The 19,424-nt window shown below is 43.3% G+C and overlaps 1 protein-coding gene across 4 annotated transcripts in view; it reads left to right on the top strand.

Annotated features, from left to right (window-relative positions):
- The window catches only part of TMTC1 (transmembrane O-mannosyltransferase targeting cadherins 1), a 239,362-nt gene that overhangs the window by 129,006 nt on the left and 90,932 nt on the right, over nucleotides 1-19,424 (top strand). For 3 of the 4 annotated variants that reach the window (XM_074357366.1, XM_074357367.1, XM_074357365.1), the window contains one exon: nucleotides 16,452-16,573. The exons of the other annotated variant lie outside the window; for it this stretch is intronic. In XM_074357366.1, coding sequence (XP_074213467.1) covers nucleotides 16,452-16,573 — 122 coding nt within the window. The remainder of the gene's footprint in view (nucleotides 1-16,451; nucleotides 16,574-19,424) is intronic. 4 annotated transcript variants of the gene reach the window in all.

The raw sequence follows: 19,424 nt of genomic DNA, 5'->3' as shown, positions 1-19,424 counted from the left end.
CCACGGAGGGGAACAAGATGGGGAAAGAATTCAGGCCCTTTATAAAGAATTTAGACGTTTCTGTGTGTGTGTTTGCAGAAGGTAGGAGTTGTAAGGACCGAAGGGAAAGGGCAGCCTTGGAGTCAGCAAGGCATCTGTAAGACATACAGATCTTCCTTTTGCTAATATTAGCCAGCTTTGGGGGAGGGCATAATTTGAGGGCGATGTATATTCTTAAAATCTTGATTTCTCCTCCGATTTACCAAAACCTCTTTGCCATCCTGCCTCGTCGCCACCCAGGGCTCTGGAGAAGAGGGACATGATCTCGCCTGTTCCCATCGTGTTTATGCTTCATTGAATTTTTCTGGAAAATACTTCAATTTTACAAAGCTACAAATTAATCCATGTAAGGAACAAAACAGTAGTTATTTCTCAATCCCCGGCCACTCCCCAAGTCTTACCCTCCGCAAGCCTCCTTTGAACATTTTTCCTCGTACATGTTGAAAACAAAAACCAATTCTGTTTTATACAAGTAAGTTAAGTTAGATGCCGCCACAGATCGCAGGCTCCTCCAGGCCACTTCCACACCCAGCTGGTGAGGTCCCTCCACGTCAGCAGCTCAGGCAGCAGATGTCCGGCTTTTGACAAGCCCCTGCCCGGGGTTGGGCGGGAGAATCCGGGCTCAGAATCCAAGGGTTTTCTTTCTCTAGCAATGATCGCAGACCTAATTTAGAGACCGTTTCTGATTAGTCCTACTTTCACAGCATAAGGAATCTTTAAGACGTCAGGAAGTAGTTTATTCCTCATCATAAAAGAGCTCACCTGCATCTTTGAGAATTTAAATGTGGGATCTGCTTTATTCTGTGCCTCTCCTGTTCGCACCCTTTACTCACAGGGAATACATTTGAGCTTCTATTACATACTGTAAAGAACAGCCTAGAAAATCATTACTGGATGGAATTCTTTTTAACAATGAATTTTTAAGCGAACTAATTGGCTCTCACTCTGTGTGTGTGTGGGGGGGGGGGTCATCCCTCTGCTGGGATGGACATTCAGTACAGATAAAGACCATTTAAACTGTGATGGCTGGTTATTCCATTCCCTTCTATGGATAGTGAGCATCTGTATAGCAGGAGAACAATGGGCTGAAAACGTATTTGGGTTTTTCTTGCAGACTGTGTGTCAGACTATTGACTTGCAATAAATAGCGACATATGGCAAGAAAGTGTGGATTAACTCGATTGTTGGGAAGAATTAACTCCCCTGGCCCTGCTCTTTGTAGTCGCTCTTTTCCCACGTCCTCTCACGTGATTTCCCTCCATTACAGAGGAAGCATCCCCGAGCTGCATTTAAGGGGAATTTGTTTGGTATTTTTTATTACATTCTCACAGGGGATCTTGAGATATTGAAGTATTTTTGTATATTTTATAATATTGGGGCATACTCGTAAGAGTAAAAGCTGTGGGGAAAAGAGAGGGCTTAGTGATGCCCCGGCTTTCCTAATAATGACCTCGACAATGAGATGTCTTCTGAGAAGGGACGTTAAGCAGTGGTGGTCCCCTCCCCAAGGTGAGGGGCTTTAAGGGTTGCTTTTGTTTGTTTTGTTTCGTCTTCACTTTTAGTAAGGGTCACAGCTTTGTCCCGGTTTTTCCGTTCAGTGTCTCCCACATCATTCACTCCCTGAAACCAACACAAATGGTAGGCTACCGCTCAGGGCCCTGGAGATCAGGTCAAACTCTCAGGTCGGCATGGGGCTGAACCTGCAGCCTGACCAGGGGAGGTGACCCCCAGTGACAGTTTGGTTGGGATGGCGGTGGGGGTCCTGCACCTCCTCACTGCGGGAGGTGGCTGTGTTCACCTCTGGGATCTGCCTTCATGCCTGCCCCCAGCCGTCCCCCCATTAGCCTCCGTGCCAGTCAGTGTCGCAGCCTGGTCAACACGCCCAATGAAAGAGCAGACAGATATCTCATGGACAGAGGCCGTCAGCCTCAGCTCTCTCTTTCATTCAACACCCACCCCTCAATGCTCATTGACATTCTTACCTCATTCCCCGAAGGATGTGGGACAGGAGCAGCTTACAGGAATAAACGTGATACCATGGGATAGACCAGGAGATGGCAAATATTCTTTCTTTTTCTTTTTTCTTTTTTTTTCTTTTTCAGAGACACAGATAGTAAATATTTGAGGTTTCTGTCACACAGTCCATCCCAACTATAGTCTGTCACTTTCTCCACTGTCGTATGGATTGGCTGACCCCTGGTGTAGAGCATTGCACGACCATAGACTCACACAGCTGAATTGAACATGCTTTCAGATTTCTGGAAATTACTTTGCATTTCGCTTAGCCAAATGGTGAAGATTTCATTGTGTCACCTAGACCACTGTGGAGTAACTTTTAAATTCCAGAATGGCCCTTATGAAACCTGGTAAAATAAGCATTATGTTTTAATATACCAAATGGTAAAATGAAATTGAACTCGAGGAATGAAGATTGCATTTAATGGTAAATGGCTCTGTGCCCGTATTGATTTTTTTTTTCCCCCTCTTCTGGCCTACATTTCTCTTTTCAGTTCCCGTTCTTGGAAAACTTTATGTTCTCCATCACTTTTCTGTCTTCAGTTCATGAGAATTCTCCTCGTACGATTATAGGTCCCATCTTTCCAGCCTGTTTATGGCCCATCCAGCTTGCCCTGCTTTGGGACCACTGCCGTCACTGACAGAGGAGGCCCTGGGATGCCTTGCGATGGTCCATCTGTCTGTGACCGCCAGTCTCTGGGCGCAGCCGCTGTCTGGGATGTCTCTCTGTCTCAACTTCGACCAGCCTAGTTGATCCAGCCTCTTCTCACTGCCGTCAGCTGGCTTCTCCACCTGCCACTTTTTACCCGTGGTGGTATCGTCCTGCTCCTTGGGTCGCAGTTTTCCAAGTCAGTACCTGTAGTCAATTCTGGCCACACTCTAAAGCTGAGATTTCTGTTAATATCATTTTTCTGATGAAAGTCTGCAAATGAGCTTACCGCTTCTTCATCAGATGCAGTGTTGGAAAATAGAGAAGTTGGATTTGCACCGCATTTAAAAATGGAACTCGTTCAAAGGTCTGTTATTCCTGCCTCTTCCCACGTACTTAAAAAATTTTTTTTTCATTGAAGCATAGTCAGTTACAATGTGTCAGTTTCTGGTGTGCGGCACAATGTCCCAGTCATGCATGTATATACATATATTAGTTTCCACATTCTTTTATGTTAAAAGTTATTATAAGATATTCAGTATAGTTCCCTGTGCTATACAGAAGAAATTTGTCTTCTATCTATTTTTATATATAGTGGTTAACATTTGCAGATCTCAAACTCCCATATTTATCCTTTCCCACCCTCTTTCCCTTGCTAACCATAAAATTGTCTACTATGTCTGCGAGTCTGTTTCTGCTTTGTAGATGAATTCATTAGTGTCCTCTTTTTTTCCTTTCTTTTCCTTTTTTTTTTTAGATTCCACATATGAGTGATATCTTATGGCATTTTTCTTGCTCTTTCTGGCTTACTTCACATAGAATGACGACCTCCAGGTCATGTCACTGCTTTGCTGTATGTGATAGAGATTGTGACTTACGTTCTGTCACTCTACTTGCATTTGGTGGTCTACTTTAAATTCATGACCACCGGCCTCACGTGGGGGCCAGGCCCCTCTGTGTTGGAGACAGCTCGTCATGGAGGCGCACTGCCCCAGGTTCCAGATCCGGAGTCCTGAGGCTGGAGAGTGGAGTGATGAGCGCTGACCTGAGTCTGAGGCCAGGCTATGCCACTGACCACCGTGAGCTCACCTCGTCCAGCTTTGTTCCCTTGCACTGTACAGGGTCCCTGTGAGGTTGACCCAGGGCCAGCCTCACTGGGCGCTCAGCACAGGGGCTGGCACGTGGGAAGCACTGAGGACCTGTCAGCTCTTTTTGTAGTCCTTGTCATCATTATCATCATTGTCACCGTCATCACCATCGAGAACCTGTCACAGCCCAAAGTCAGGAGCACAGTAAGGGCCCCTGTTTCCATTTCATAGGAGTAACCAGGCTTGAAAAAACGTAACCCAGTTGACTGCTTTTTTCGACTCTATATATTTCAATTTATAATCATAATTTAGCTCATCACAAATCTTTATAATGCCACTAAAGACTGACCCTGCTCCTCCCGTCCCTTATTCCCACCCTAGGGAACACAGGTTAAATTCTTGACCTAAGAGCTAGTGGCGGTACATGCTTTCAGGTTTTCAGTCCTTAAGCATATTTTAGAATTGGGGAGTAGATGTGGTCAAATCTAACAGAAGGGCAGCATCCTAACACAAAACTATTCAATTTTAAAATGAATATTTATCAAGAGAAAGAAAATGGTTATCAGGGACTTATTTATAAACAAACATTGGAATTATCACCTAAACCTTAGAAACCAAACCATAGAAATGTTATAGATTACAAATATTATAGATGTGTTTAAAGGCATTTGAAAGTTTAGCAGAATAGACATTAAATATAAGAAAGGAAGCATTTTCTTTCATTGTTGTTCTTAAAGCCTGTTACTGTCATTGCCAGATTTCTCCATTCCCCTCCGTGCTGGGTGTTGGAACAAAATAGATGTCGGAAACAACTTTTCATTCAGTGTCTACCTGAAAATCAGACGCCCTTGAGCGCCGTCTTTTCAAGTCATTCTCTTCCGTCCATCACTAATACGTCTCCTGGGTGGTGACTTCTCCTTATGCGGGACCTGAACCGCCTGCAAACCCTTCTCCTGCTGCTCTGAGGACACGGTTCCGCTGCATCTGGGATGCTCTCCCTGGCTTTTGATCTGGGCCTGGCAGGAATTTTTCCACATCATTAAATAATTTGCTTTATTCTTTGCCTTCACAGGGCATTTCTATTTTCACAAGTCACACTCTTTAATAAGAAAATGACTTACCTACCCTACCCCTCTGATGTTTATGCCTTAGTTGGAAGACTCGCTGAATTTATTAACGGAAGAATTGGACAGTTACACAGTGGACAAGAGGAGTTCTCAGACATCATTAACAGCTGTCTTTTACTTGATTGTGTGCTTTATAATTCTCAGCAAGATTTTATAGTCTATATTATTGTTTGCTTTTACTCAGAATAATTGTCACCTTCTGAGTGATCACCTTAACTTTTTAACACTTTTTTCCTTATTTCTCTTAACCTAATGACTCATACTCTCATAAAAGCGGCTCATCACCACTCAGCCTTCCAATGCTTCTGATCGTTTTAAACTCTTAAAAAGGTCAAAAGACATTTTTGTGACTCCTGGAGCCATTCTGTACTCACTGTCTCCACTGAGAACACGACATTTCTATTTAAAGGAACACACCCTTTCCTTCTTGTTAGAAGAAAACTGTGGAATATGTAATTAGGGCTCCTAAAGGGAAAAGCAGCTAAAACAAGTTCCTGTAAACAGAAAACCTCTTGCAAATTGCTCATTGCATCGGGAATGACAAAGGGGACTGCAGTGCTGGACTGTCAGATTCCTTAGGTTGTTAGCTCTAAGTACAGTACCCAGGAAACCAATGAAAAAATGCCAAATGTGAGACACACAGCCTGGGGAGAATCACTCCTCCTCACTGGGCGGAAAAAACCCTAATATTCATAACCTTTACATGCTTTGCCTTAAAGCAACAGCATAGAGTATTAGAAAGCAAGTTTGCAATATGAGCTTTAATGTTTCTTTATTTATATTATTATACATCAAACCGCGGACAATCAGGTCTTCAATCTTTTTTCTCACCCCAGATATAGTAACAATAAATGAAACAACATACATGGTACCTGGGGTTGTTGCATTTCCACGGGATTTCTCAAGTCAGCATTAGGAAATTTAACTCCTGAAGTTACCGTTTCATTGTTTCTCCAACAGTGTTTTCCGTCTCAGTGCATTCGACTAGTTGTCCAAGCTGAAAGTCCTGGGGTTTCCTTGTTTCCTCTCTGTCTTGCTCTCTCATATCACATTCAACCCATCAATAAATCCTGTCAACGATTGCTTCAGAGTGTATCTGGAACCTGCCAACTTCTCACCACCTTCACTGCTGTCATCCTTGTCCAAGCCACCATCTCTCCCCCAGGTTACTGCCATGGCCTCCTAATTACTCCTGCCACTTCTACCCTTGTGCCAGCGGTCCAGACTATTGTCAGAACAGTGACCACCACGATTCTTTAAATTCTTTAAATTTATAAATTTTAAAAAATATAAATCACAGCCTGTCCTTCTTGTGCTTAAAATCTCTCAGGGGCTCCTTATTTCTCGCAATGTAAAATCCATAACCTTTATGATGGCCCTGGCCCCACTGCATTGTTTCTCTTGTTTCTTCTTGAACTCATTTCTTACCATGCAATAAATAGCGTGACCACCTCCTTCACCTCTTGCAAGTCTTTGCTTAATTGCCACCCTCTCCCTGTCCCCTGTGTTTAGAATTGCAACCGACTTCTTATCCACCCACCTTATATTGTAGATCCCCCCCGCCAGGCTCTTTTATTCCTCCTCTTTAGAAAGGCAGGGGTTTCTTTCTTGCCTGTTTTGCTAACTGGTGTATTTCAAAGAGCCTAGAATAGTGCCTGGAAAATACAGAAGAGATGGAAGTGATTGACTGCTGAATCCTTTAAGTGATTGCCTGTAAGCACAATGCCCACAGAGACTCGAAAGAGAACGCAATGATGTGTAGTAGTTGAATGAATGAGTAATCAGTGACGGTGTTTTACCAGCAGAATCACTGCTGAGGATGGGAAAGTTGTCAAGAATCCTTTCACAAAGCAGAGGAGTCAGGGGGAGCGTCCACGTCCAATAGTATCCACGATGCTCCTGTACTTTCTGTGTCTCCCACAGGCAGGGATTAGGGGTCTGAGAAGCATGACCAGTCACAGTTAATGGCTACGTATATAGCCGTGTGTTGGAAATGGAAACTGGTCTTAAAAGCCGACGAGTTCCTAAGAGACAGGCAGAATAAATTCGTGGGTGCAGGATAGGGCATTTAGAGAGGAAAAGCCTAGAGGAAATGAAATGGTAAGTTAAAATATTAGATATTTAATTTATTGATCATTCATTGGTTCTAAGCAATATGCTGAGTATGCAGAATAAAGGTAGAAGAAAACCCAGCAGCTGCCTTGAAGAGCTTTATTTCCTCCACGTTCAGTCCATCTCCCCAGCTCTGAGCAAAGTGTCCTTCTGCACACAGATACGCCTCTCCCCTGCCAAGAAACCTTCCTGCTCTCGGGACTCCTCCTGGCTGGAGCCAAGACTATACCGATGGATGGCTTGATAAAGTTCACTAAATGGATAGAGATTTTCTACATGGAAAGTGGTGGTCAGCTATCCTCCATCTACAAAGGGAGAATGATGGAAAATGTTTCCACTGTAGCATGAAGGCTAGACATGAGATGCAAGGTCATTTCTTCTGTTTAGTAGACAGTGAGATGATTTGGGTGACAGATTACAGAAACTCCTAAGGTGGGGACACTTTTCTTTTTAACTTCACCCTGCCTGAGCAGCATCTCCCAAAATACATTCTAGCCTCATACTGGCCATTAAGTAAGGGTACTCTAGATAAAGATTCTGTACTTCAGAAGCACGGGGCTTAGAGAAGTTAAACACATCTTTCTTTACTGGTGGACGTCACAAAATCTTTCTGGTGCTCTAAGTAGCCTTTTGAGTTTCCAAATGGGATGCATAGTAAATGGCATTTCTCAGATTTATTTGAATTGGGGATCTTTTTTAGGGGCTTCTTTCAGGACCAGTGTTCTGGTAGCCTGTTTTGGGAAGTATGGACTTAGAGATATCAGGGTGGGTGATTAAGTGAATTTTGAGAGTCCATTTTTGGGCATTGGTCTTTTTTTTCTTTTTTGTCTTAAACAACAAGTTTATTTTCTCACATTTCAGAGGCTAGACAGTTCGTGATCAAGGTGTCAGCAAGTCTGGTTTCTTTGGAGGCCTCTCCCCTTGGCTTGCGGACGGCCGCCTTCTCACTGTGTCCTCATGTGGTCTTCCCTCTGTGCACACGCGTCTCTGGTTTCTCTTTGTGTGTCCAGACTTCCTCTTGTAAGGACACTAGTCATATTGGAGGCCCCACTCTCACAGCCTCTTTTCAACTTAATCATCTCTAAAAGACTCTGTCTCCAAATGCAGTCACATTCTGAGCACTGGGAGTTAGGGCTTCAACATACCAATTTGTGGGGGACCCAATGCAGCCATTTTATAGCACCTTTTCATTTAACACCCTTTCATGACTTCCCAGCAAACCGAGACTAGAATCCCAAGTCGCTACCGCGTCCTCTAAAGTCCCATGTGCTCAGCGCCCTGCCCCACCTCCAGCTTCATCCTCCTCCACTCCCGTCCTTGGGCACTGCTTGAACACTTCCCTGCTGCTGTGTGTGCACCCATAAAAACAATAGCCACCACCAGAGCATCAACAGAACAGTTTTTATTATCACCCCTTTAGCAGTACTGCCTGATAAAAGGATTCCTTTGAAACCATTTCTTTCAGAGTTTGCAGCAGTCAACAGCAAGTGAAAGGTCAGGCCTTGGAACAGATTCCTGGAACCTTGGTTTTCATTAGATTGAGGCTGTGGTCAGAGGTGCAGATGTGGGTGTTTGATACAGTGTCTGTGTCTGATGGAAAGAGGACACTGCATGGCCATCCGTAAAATGTCGTAGTTTGGGAATGTGAGTTATCGTCTCAAATAGCTGATTCATCGGAACATTAAGTGAGACCAAAGTGACATCACGTGTGTCTCTGCCCATGTGGTGTTCCTTGTAACTGGAGGAAATTTAAAAAAAAAACTGTATCTTTATCTGCTTAGCTGTTGATTGAAAAAGAAGGTGCTTGACAGTGTACTGTGTGCCTCACCTGGGTGGAAAGTGAGCTGTCCTTCCCTGGGAGCAGAACATAGCTCCTTTCATGCAAGGCTCCTGTAGCCGGCCTGGAGGTCAGAGAAGAAACTTTCTTGAGCTTTTATGATCAACCAGTGCGTGACTGTTTGCTAATAAGCCGCTGCACTTTTGGCAGAATTTCATGTAAACCTTCTTTCATTTTTGTATCTGATTGCCGGAGGCTGGCAGTATTTACAGAAGGACAGCAACATTTGATGGCTAAATTGGCCTGGTGAGTTTGTGACCAGTACCTTGGCATTTGGTATTAAAAAGTGATTAACTGGGAAGAAGATTTATCACCATCAGCCTCCCTGGCTTTGCCTTGAAAATTCTCTCCTTTGGTTGTGGGTGACTTTGGCCAGGAAATTCTAGTTGTCTGCCCGTTGTAGATTGAGGTGCCTGTTCTGACAATGTCTTCACTAGGGGAATAATTCAGTGCCAAGGCGTGTTGGAGAAACAATTTTACCCTTTGTTTTTCTGCCTAAAGGATTTTTTTCTTTTACCTTGGAAGAATTTCCCAGGGGAAAAAAAAGAATGACTCCTAATTAGTGGTCAAATTCTTACTTTTATCTTCATGTCAAGCCTCATATAGATCATGTTACGCTGCCCCTCTCTCATATACGCTTTAGAGATTGCCCTGATGAAACGATGGTAATCGGTGTGGAATGTCTGAACTTGGAAAACTCCAAGATTCTGATACTATTTTAAAACTATTCCATTGCTATCATATTTTAAAAATTTGTTGCCATCCATTAGTCCATTAAATTTGTCTTTTTAGGCTGTGGTAGGAGAGGTGTTCAGATGCATAGTTAACAGTGAGAGGAAAGCATTCTTTAATCATGTCAGCTGCCTATAAAAAGAGCTTTTAACAACTTCTGATAAAACAAAATGTTCCATCAGGCTTTTATCACCATGTGTTTCAGAAGCAGGGAAGTGGGGCTTATGCAATGAGATGTAACCTATCTTGATTATAGGAGATATTTTGATTTTGGATGAGAACATTGATGAATAACAGGAATCAAATCCACTTTAACAGCAGTTACTTCAGAAGCTCCGTTGTACAAGTACATCTCACTTTTTTTTTTAAGGTCTTAAGAGAGAAGCTTACCAAATTTCTTACCACGTTTATATCTTGTAAATTTCAAGTAAGCCAAACAGTTCTCTGTAATTTGTCTGATAAAGTAGGATGGATTATTGTCTGTAAGAAATGCTGCTCTAAAATATTTGGATCATTACTGTGTGAAACTGTGGGCGATTTTTGTGGTTCCTGCTTTTTCATTTTAGATCCCAGAGGGAAGGGACTGTCTTCTGTGTGACAGTCTCAAGTGGATAAATGAATCACACTTCTTAGTGAGTCTGACTCACTGTGTGAAAAAGTAAAACTCTTGTCTCTTTCTTAAGAAAAAATAAGTCTGTAGCATCCTGCTTCGGAAGCTTTTGGCAGAAGGATGTCTTAGAAATATTTGAGGAGCAGTCATAGGGAGAAAAGTGCTTCTGCCAGGCATGTATATTTCCATAGGAACAGAACTGTTTATAAGAATGCATCTCGTTTATCCTCTGCCCCTGCTTCCTCTTCATCAAAGCTAAATTCAGGCATGACTTCACCTGCATGCTTAAATCCACCCTGGTTCTTAATTAAATTCTTACAGAGGGAAAGAAGATGGTGAATTGTTCCTGCCTCCTTCCCACCTAAGGTCACTTTATTCTGTGGCCTTCCCTGTGTCATCTTTGGCTCACCAGAACCGGATGCGGTGCCTGTGATGGAAGACTTGGGCCTCTAAGCCATGGACTTTTGCCCTCTCTGCCCTGGACAGGCTCCAAGCACAAGACTGTGAGCTTCTGCTGACAATTTTCTCTCCCTGGTTCTCGCTGGCATCCTGGTCTAGTGTACCATTGTCCCTCCTCTGTCTGGACAGTGCCTCCCCTGAAGCCAGAGGTATTCGATGGGGGTTCTGTGACCAGACCCCCACCCAGCTCCTCCTTTCTCCCGAGTCCACCCAGCCAGCTTTGGTCTCAACACGTATGAACACATATCTCTTAGAGCAATACCACTCTTTTGATGTTTCAAATGCACCCTCCTGAGTGAATACCTGATAGAAATATTAATATAACCGCTGTTACGAGAGTAAGTGGTTGTCAGAGAAGACAAATACTGTATGATATCACTTATATGTGAAATCTAAAAAAATAAAATAATGATTACCAGAACCAGTGGGGAGAGCGAAGGAGGAGGAGCAATATAAGGGGAGGGGCATAAGAAGTGCAAACTATTATGTATAAGATAAGCTACAAGGATGCGTTGTACAACACAGGGAATACAGCCAATGTTTTATAATAACTGTAAATGGAGTATAACCTTTAAAACCATAAATTTATAATTTGGATTGTCTGCCATAGGGTGGCGATTTGGGAGTCACTTGGTGGAAAAGTAAGCCGAGCTCACTGCCCAGCACCCCCAGCTCAATAACTGGGATTCAGAACAAGAAACGAGGCAGGGGGAGGGTGCTCAGTGGTAGAGCACGTGCTTGGCTTGCATGAGGTCCTGGGTTCAATCCCCAGTATCTCCACTTAAAAAAAAAAAGGAAGAGATGAGGCAGTCCTGTGTCGTCAGATAATGGGATCTCGATTGATTAAATAACGTGTCTTCCTCAATTAAGAAGAACTTCCATAATAATAATGGCAGTAAGTTATTGACTATTTCTGTACACTGCAGTATTCAAAAAAGTAAAACTGAATTTCAGTAACGTGAAAGATGTCACTTTTCCTGAGCACAAGAGTCACGTGACCTTGCAGAACCAAGGAGCAGAAAGTAGCAGAGAAAGGAATTAGAGGCTTAGAAGGTGTGCATGTGTCCTGATTAAAAGTACACAGTGGTGTCCGTCAGATCCGTATAAGATACTTTGGATGCTTGAGGACTGAGGACTTTTCACCCCAGATGACGCTGCAAATACTGTGTTTCAGAGGGTTACAAGAAGTACAAGGTTTCCTTAGTGGAGAGACTAAAATGGCTTGAGGAGCGTTTGAGAACCCGTGATGGATGTGCAGCTTCCGTCGCTAGTCTTTCCTGTCACAACGCACGTTTGCTGAGTGCCAGTTATGTACGTGCCAGGTCACTAGGTAATTTAAATGAGATGGAGACCCCCACCACGGAAGGCATAGTCCAGTGGAGGAAGCAGACCCACAACAAGGTGAGCCAAGAGGGCCTGGGAAGGATTCAGTGGTGCCAGATGTCAGCTTGGTGCCAGGCGTCCCGGGCTGGAGAGGGAGCTTGACTGTCATCAGCTCCCCTGAAAATCGATGCATTAGATGCAGACAGCTCGAGCCTAGAGCTGCCAAACCCTTAGGACTGAAATGTAACCGCGCTACGCGTAGTAGAACGGTGCTAACACGCTAAGCGCGCCGTATCATTGATCTGAAACCTGCTAGAGGCGAGAGGAAATATGATCATAGTAATGACGATGATAGTCACTATAATGAGGCCAGTTCTCTGCCGCTCTGGAAGGGAGCAGCCTGCGGTGGATGCTGTCAGCGCTGAACGGGACAGAGAGGCATCCTGTCCTCATAAACGCTCACCCACACGCTGCTGGCCAGGTGTGCGTGCCTGTGTGTGTGCGTGTCTCTATGTGTGTGTCTGTGGATCTGTGTGCTTGTGTGCGCATCCTGCTCTGTGACTTGTTCTTTGAGAAGGAACCTGGAAGTAAGAAGGGTGTGGGATAACCAGAAATTAATCCTATGTCCTGAATCAACCATACTTCAATTTTAAAAATAAATAAAGTCAGAGAAATTGCGAAAAAAAAAAGAAAAAGGGGGGAAAAAAAGAAGGGCATGGGATAAACCAGAAGTTACCAGGCTAGGCTCAGATTCTGGAGCTGGAGTTCCTCTGAGGTAATTTATGTTTCTGAGAGACTCGCTGCTTTTCCATTAGCGGCTTGCTCAGATGTGCGACTGTGCTGATGGCGGCTGAGTGATTCTCTGGGCACCCTAAGAGGTGTGTTAAGAGATTTTTACTGCTTTGCAGCTCAGGGGAATGTTTTTCTGTATCCTCCCAAGCCAGAAATGAAAAATCAAACCTAACACCTATCAGAGCGAATCTATCCCACATTTTCCCTACGGATACAACAGGGTTCAGTAACCTTTCTGTTGTTTAATTGATCATCAGATTAAAACTCAGAACAGTAAATTAATCTGTCTGAAGTTGTACAGTTAATCAGACAAATAACATGTATTCTTAGTGGCTGTGTTATTCGCTGTTTTAATTCTCATGTCTTTTCACCCCCTAGTGTATTTGGAATAAATAAATGTCCATTTGCTGCTTCTCCTAGAAATGAATGTACTTTGTGTACTCTGGAGGATGCCACACATTTTCTTTGCCCCCCACCCATTCATATATTTTGTTTATATTTCATCTGAATCTATTAGGTTGAAATAAGCTGTAAATTATTTAGCCAACTTTGTCACACCTGGGATCCACAGAACACAAAATTGGATTTCCTCCAAGTCTTTCTCAAGCTAGGAAATTCAGCCATGTCCATGACATTATTTTCCGCTGGCTTTACAACTTTTGGCTTGGCTGATCGGCTTGGAGTCCAAAGAAATACATTCTTGAATATTTTCTCTTTCTCTTGACTGGATGGGAAAGAGGGAAGATTATCATCAAATTAATTTGAGAATAAAGAATTTTTTCATGAATATTATTTTTCTCAAGATAAGTAATGAAACTTCATTGAATTTGGGTGCTGTGCCACTGTCTTCAGTTGAATGTTTTCGAAAACAAAGAAAAACACCCTAAAAGTCAGCCCCTGGCAGCAGTGCGGAGTGGTGGCCCCTAAGCTCGCAACTCACAACTCCAATATTGTGGACTTGGGCTGATCAAGAAATCTTTGTGATGAACCAGCCTCACTGAGCCCCACTTACCTCGTTTTATGGCTGAGGCACGGAAGCGCTAACTACACGTCTGCCGTAAGTGACTAGATGTGTTGGTGGCAGGGCCACACCTTGAACCTGGACACCAACTTCTGGACACTGACTTGCTTTTCTTTTATGCATGTGGCACCGTTTACTAGCTCTAGTTTGTTACCTCTAGGTAAAGGTCAGCTCCACGTGGGGCATGGAAGACCCTTGTGATTTGTCACCTGCCAACATGGACAGGGTCATTCCCTGCTTTGTACGTTCTGTGTCTTCTCCCTGGAGTGCACCTAGCGGTAACCACCTCCTACCTCCCCCAGCTCCGCCTTATTTACCTTGTGAGCATTCATTCAATTTTCAAACTCAGATTGTCACCTCCACCAGGAAGCCCTCTTACCATCTTCTCTTTTCACACCCAGTTTTCTCTCTTGCCTGGTACATTTATTCACTTACTGATTTATTCAGCAAATATTTCTGAGCACCCACGAAGTGCCAGGCACTGAGCTGAGCACAAGCCACGAGCCGGTGAACACAGCTGACCAGCTCCTGTGCTCGTGGAGCTTAGAGTCTGGGGAGACAGTAAAGACGGGGAGCACACAGATGAGTATGTAATGAGAACATCAGAACCGGGATGAGGGCCACGAAGGAAGTAAAGATTGTGCTTGGAGCCGCAGTACCATCTCCAGCAGCAGTGAGCACCTGGGGGACCCCGCCCAGCGCAGGGGCCCCGGGAACCCAGAGAGAGGCGCGCGGGGTGGGCATCTGTGGTCCCTGGATCCCCGCCTTCTCCCGACCCCTGGCTCCCAGAGCGCTCAGGGTTCTGCTGGGTAAAGGACATAGATATATGACATGGGAGTGAGGAAGGGTCCTTTGGTCAGGAAAAAAAGTGAAATCGGGAGTGAGAAGGCGATGCCTCTTTCAGATCCGCAGTGAGGGCTGTTCTCGAACAACCGCGATGAGCGGCGGGGAGGCAGTTCATTGGACAAAACACGATCCAGGAACGTGGGTAACGGTTTGAATTTTGTAGGATTAATAGTATTAAATTCTCTTTAGAAATTTCTATGGGAAGGTACAGGAATACTTTCATAAGAAGTGTTTCAGTTTTTGAAAATAGTTGAAAGAAGCGTTCAGCTATCTCTGCAAAATTAAAGTGGACCCGTAAAAGAATGTCAGCCCAAACTCAGCACGCTCAGAGTTCATGAGGAACACGCCACACGACGTTCATTTAATTTTAGCAAGAAGTACTTGCTCCTGATGTCACGGGGTTCTTTTGAAGGAGTTTATTCTTTTTAAAATTATATAAACTTTAGGTTCTTGAACTGAAAGTTGCTTTGTAAACTCAAAGTATAATCTAAATCACAAAGATAGCTTCCAGTTATCTTTTTACCTATTCACCTGCTTTTTCCCCGTCGATTTTAGTGGGTCATAGAAAATACAACATTATTGCATCTGTTTGAGTTGAAGCCTTGTTATAAAAGCTTCTTTATCCTTTTTCTTTCATCTTTTCATTTTAAAAGAGTGTGGTTACTTTAGGTAAAAAATGAGATAATTACTTACAGAACCGTTCACTGTGTAAGGGCAACAGCCGAAGTCACATTTGTTCATGTGAACTTGCTCTCAGTATATTCAGTCAACAAAACGAGGATTTTAATAAAATCCAGGTGACAGATTTCTGAAAAGATGTTTAAAATCTTTTGCTTTGTGTGCTTAAAGTATTAGTAGTTTGTATTTGGGATTCTTATTTATGTCTTTAAAATTCTTTTGTTTAGTCTTTTACAATTATTAAAAGTAATAGACTGTTTTAAATGTTTCTACGAAACTGTGGTATGGAAAGTTCTATTTGGTTTTCTTCTTAAACTTCTTTTAAAAAGGAAAAAGCCAGTACATTCAGATTTGTTTTAAATAGTCAGTGTGTCTGTTTGGAAATGCAGAGCACTTTTTACAGTTCTCATTACAGCATATTATTAGTAATTAATAGAAATTTTTGTGTTAATTATAAGTGACAAAAATCTTTACAAATTAATATACAATATAAGAGAAAGGTGTTTTGTCAATGTAATGAATTATTGTAATGTATTTTGATTGTAAAAAATTTCATGAAATAAATACTTGCCTAGCGGCTTAATTTGAAAGATGCTAAAAACTCCTCAGCTCAAATGGTCTCCCTCACTGGTGCCCCAGATTCCTTCATGCTAAGCTTTGCCTCTCCTGGTGGGCTTTGTTTTTGTTTTTCCTTTGTTTTTTGTTTGTTTGTTCTGTTTCTGAGAGGACAGTAATTCTCCGTGATGCCTTAGCGAGCTTGATCCTACCCAGCTGCTCTGCTCCCTGGAGTGGGTTGCCTGGGGGGACAGGGGTTCTGAAAGGAGCCCGACCAAGAAGCAGGGTTGCTGCAGGGCCGGCCCCGAACTAGGAACAGTGGTCACCATCATGTTACGCAAATAGCAGGCTTTTCTGGGTGGCAAATGTGTGTCAGGGGTACGTGTGAATAGTTTGAGGAGCCAGAGGGTCTTCTGCAGTGAGTTCAGCACACTGATCAAAGGGTTTGCCTTGGTCTAATTTATTCTTTCCTTCAATGAGAACTTGGAAATGAAAGAGACGATGAAATACTGCCTGAAGTGGGGATGAAAGCCAGATTAATTTGTCGTCCACTGTTGTGTGTTTCAGAGGCTGGAGCACAGGGAAGTTCTGGCCGGCTTGCTGTTCCTGGTTTTCCCGTTCATCCCAGCCAGCAACCTCTTCTTCAGGGTGGGTTTCGTGGTGGCCGAGAGAGTCCTGTACATGCCTAGGTAATTACTGCTCCTGCCTTCCTTTTTCTGAGACCTGTGCTCTGTCACCAACGCTGATGGCTCCAGAGAGACCACCCTCTGTGTGGATGACAGTTAGATCCTTGTGGAGTCAAGGTGTCTATTACCTCAGCTTTAAAAGCAGCCCCAGAGGAGGTTGGATGAGATCAGGTTTGTCAGTGTTCACTCCAGTTCACAGCGCTCACCTCTGGGTGAACTCCGTGTGAAATGCTGACTTGAGTAGATCCAGGATTTTAGTGGCAATCATTGACTCTGACTTCTTTGTCTAAGTGTCTGTTTATTAAACAGAATTATAGTATCTTTCTAGAAATATTTGTTGATTTGCATGAAAGTATTAACTACGTTAAGTAGCATGATTTTAATTAACTTCCGTCTTCTTTCTCTGTCTTTCTGTCTTTCTTGGTTCTTTAATTTAACAACAGGAACAATCTCAAGGAAACTTGTCCTTGAGAGGGAAAAAAAAAGGTTAAAAATTATGAAGGGCATTCAGACATGTGTGGTTACATAATGCCACTTAGCTCTGAATATTTGAACTGCGCTGAAGCTTGTCTGCTCTCTTGTCTTATTCAAATGTCAGCATTCCAAGGCCATGTTTCTTTTCAGATGCCTGGAAATGTCCCTGAAATTGTTCTGCCATTTATCCATTGTGTGACCTTGAGCAGGGACGAAATTTGGGGGGGGGGGGGCACATGTGTTGTCTCATTTTTAAAACAGGGATTTTACTAAACTTCCTAAAATTAAATACTTTTATGAATTATGTGTAAGAATGAACTTTCCTAAAAGGCAATAAAATCAACACAATAAACCAAAATATTATAAGGAAAGAATTATTTTTTATGTATTCATATTGAGTTAGAAATTTAGTTTGAAATTTAATTTAAATAAAATTAATTGGAATATTAATTAATAAAATTTAATTTCATTTACTGATGTTGAGTTAGAAGTTTAAAACTATATATATTTAGAAATGAATTTTGATCAGGGAGGGTGTAGCTTAGTGGTTGAGTGCGTGCTTAGCATGTACGAGGTCCTGGGTTCAACCCCAGTACCTGCATTAAAAATAAATAAGTAAACATGATTACCCCCCAAATTTTTTTTTAAAAAAGAAATGAATTTCATAACCTTTGTTGCCCTCAAACTAAGCACCTAACAGCTTAAGTCTTTGCAGCATCTTGTTTTGACTTGGTTTAAGAGGACGGTGGCCCTTAATTTTATGTGTCCACGGTGCAATTTAGGAAGGAGAGTATTTCTAAGTACTATTTGATAAGGACAGAAATGCAACTCAAATTCTTTGCGTTCCGCATTGCCTAAAGATAACGGCTTACGAGGCCTTGCCAGGACTAAGGAATATGAGGGGCAGAGGAGGACTTTGGTGTCTGCTCTAGATGTGTTAGCTTAGAGCAGCTGAGAGGGGTTTGGTCAGGTTTTGTCAGTGTTACTGATGATTCCAAGGGGAGTTTGTATTCATTCTTCACGTAACAGATACTCCCAGAGCCCCTGTCCCCATCAGGCTCCATTAGAATCTGCGGCTACAAAAATAGGTGAATCTCAGTGTCTTCGCTCAAAGCGTTTTTTAACTGCCGAATAAAAGTAGAACAGCATCTTTCACTGTAAACATCTAACAGGTCCAGACAGTCTTTAAAATAGCATCGTACTCAGTAAACATGAATTGTATCGACACTTGCAGTGAACCTTTGTTGTATGTGGTGACTGCAGTAAGCATGTTAGTTATTTTATCAGTGAATTTAGGCTGCACGTGCTGGATCCCAGCGCGTTCCTGCAGCCAGCCTGGGGTGTGAGCGTGATGTCCCGGAGCCTCAGTTTCCTCACCTGTGTAGAATGAAGATTATTGCACCCAACTCAATGAAATATTGTGAGCATTAGATGAGATGATTATATAAAAAAGCCTATAAAGTGTTTTGAATTGTACCTGTTCAGTAAATATCAAGAATTACTACTGTTGATACCAGCTTCCTAAGGTAGCTGATCCCATTGTCCCTATTTTACAAAAATAAAACCTGGGCTCTGGGAAGTAACTTGCCCAAGTGACACAGCTAGGAAGTGGCAGAACTCTAGAATATCCATCCTTGTCTGCTGACGAGTCTCCCACCTTCCGGGTGACACTGCTTCTCTGAGAGTAGCATCTCGGTGTTCCTCTCAACTGGAAAAGGAGAAAAGATGAACCCGGTAAGGTCCTTCCAGCTCAACTCCATTTGGAAATCAATGCTTGATATTTCCAAGAGTCCTGAGGTCTGAATCCTTCGGAGTTGGGGTTCTGGGTGTGTTACCTCAAAAGGGGAAGGGAAAAGGCCCCCAGTTCTTGTCTTACCCGAAAGATAAGAATTCAGATGGGAGACAGGAGCGTGTGTAGTGAAAGATTTTAAAGGTTTTATTAGCAAAGGGAAAGCACACCTCCAGGAACGGGAGGCGGGCTGATCCGGGAGGAAAAGCAGCGGTCTTTGCTTGTCCCCTTTCTAACACACCCTCGCTTAGAGGTGATTTCCTGATTGATCGATGGCTCTTGCCCCTGGAATGCTTAGTCATGTTTGTCCCCTTTTGCGCGTGTCCTTCCCCATAGTGCACACAGAAAAACCCGTGGCGAAGGGTGGGGGCAACCTCAGCCACAGTGCTAACCGTATTACAATGAGCACTGGGTCACGTCTGGTTAGGTCCTTGTCACTGCCTCGCAGTTGTGGCTGTCAGGTTCTAACCGGTTTCTTCCTGGCGCTCATTTAGAGAAAGTCAAGCCCCTTTATGCTGGAGGCGGGCATAACGCCATCTTCCGGACCCTCCTCCCTCCCCTCCACCTGTCTGCCCGGTGCCCCCACTTACC

The sequence above is a fragment of the Camelus bactrianus genome, chromosome 34, assembly GCF_048773025.1.
Source record: "Camelus bactrianus isolate YW-2024 breed Bactrian camel chromosome 34, ASM4877302v1, whole genome shotgun sequence".
In the NCBI taxonomy this organism is placed as follows: domain Eukaryota; kingdom Metazoa; phylum Chordata; class Mammalia; order Artiodactyla; family Camelidae; genus Camelus; species Camelus bactrianus.
The sequence above is the reverse complement of the archived record's forward strand: the minus strand, read 5'-3'. Positions and strand labels throughout refer to the sequence as shown.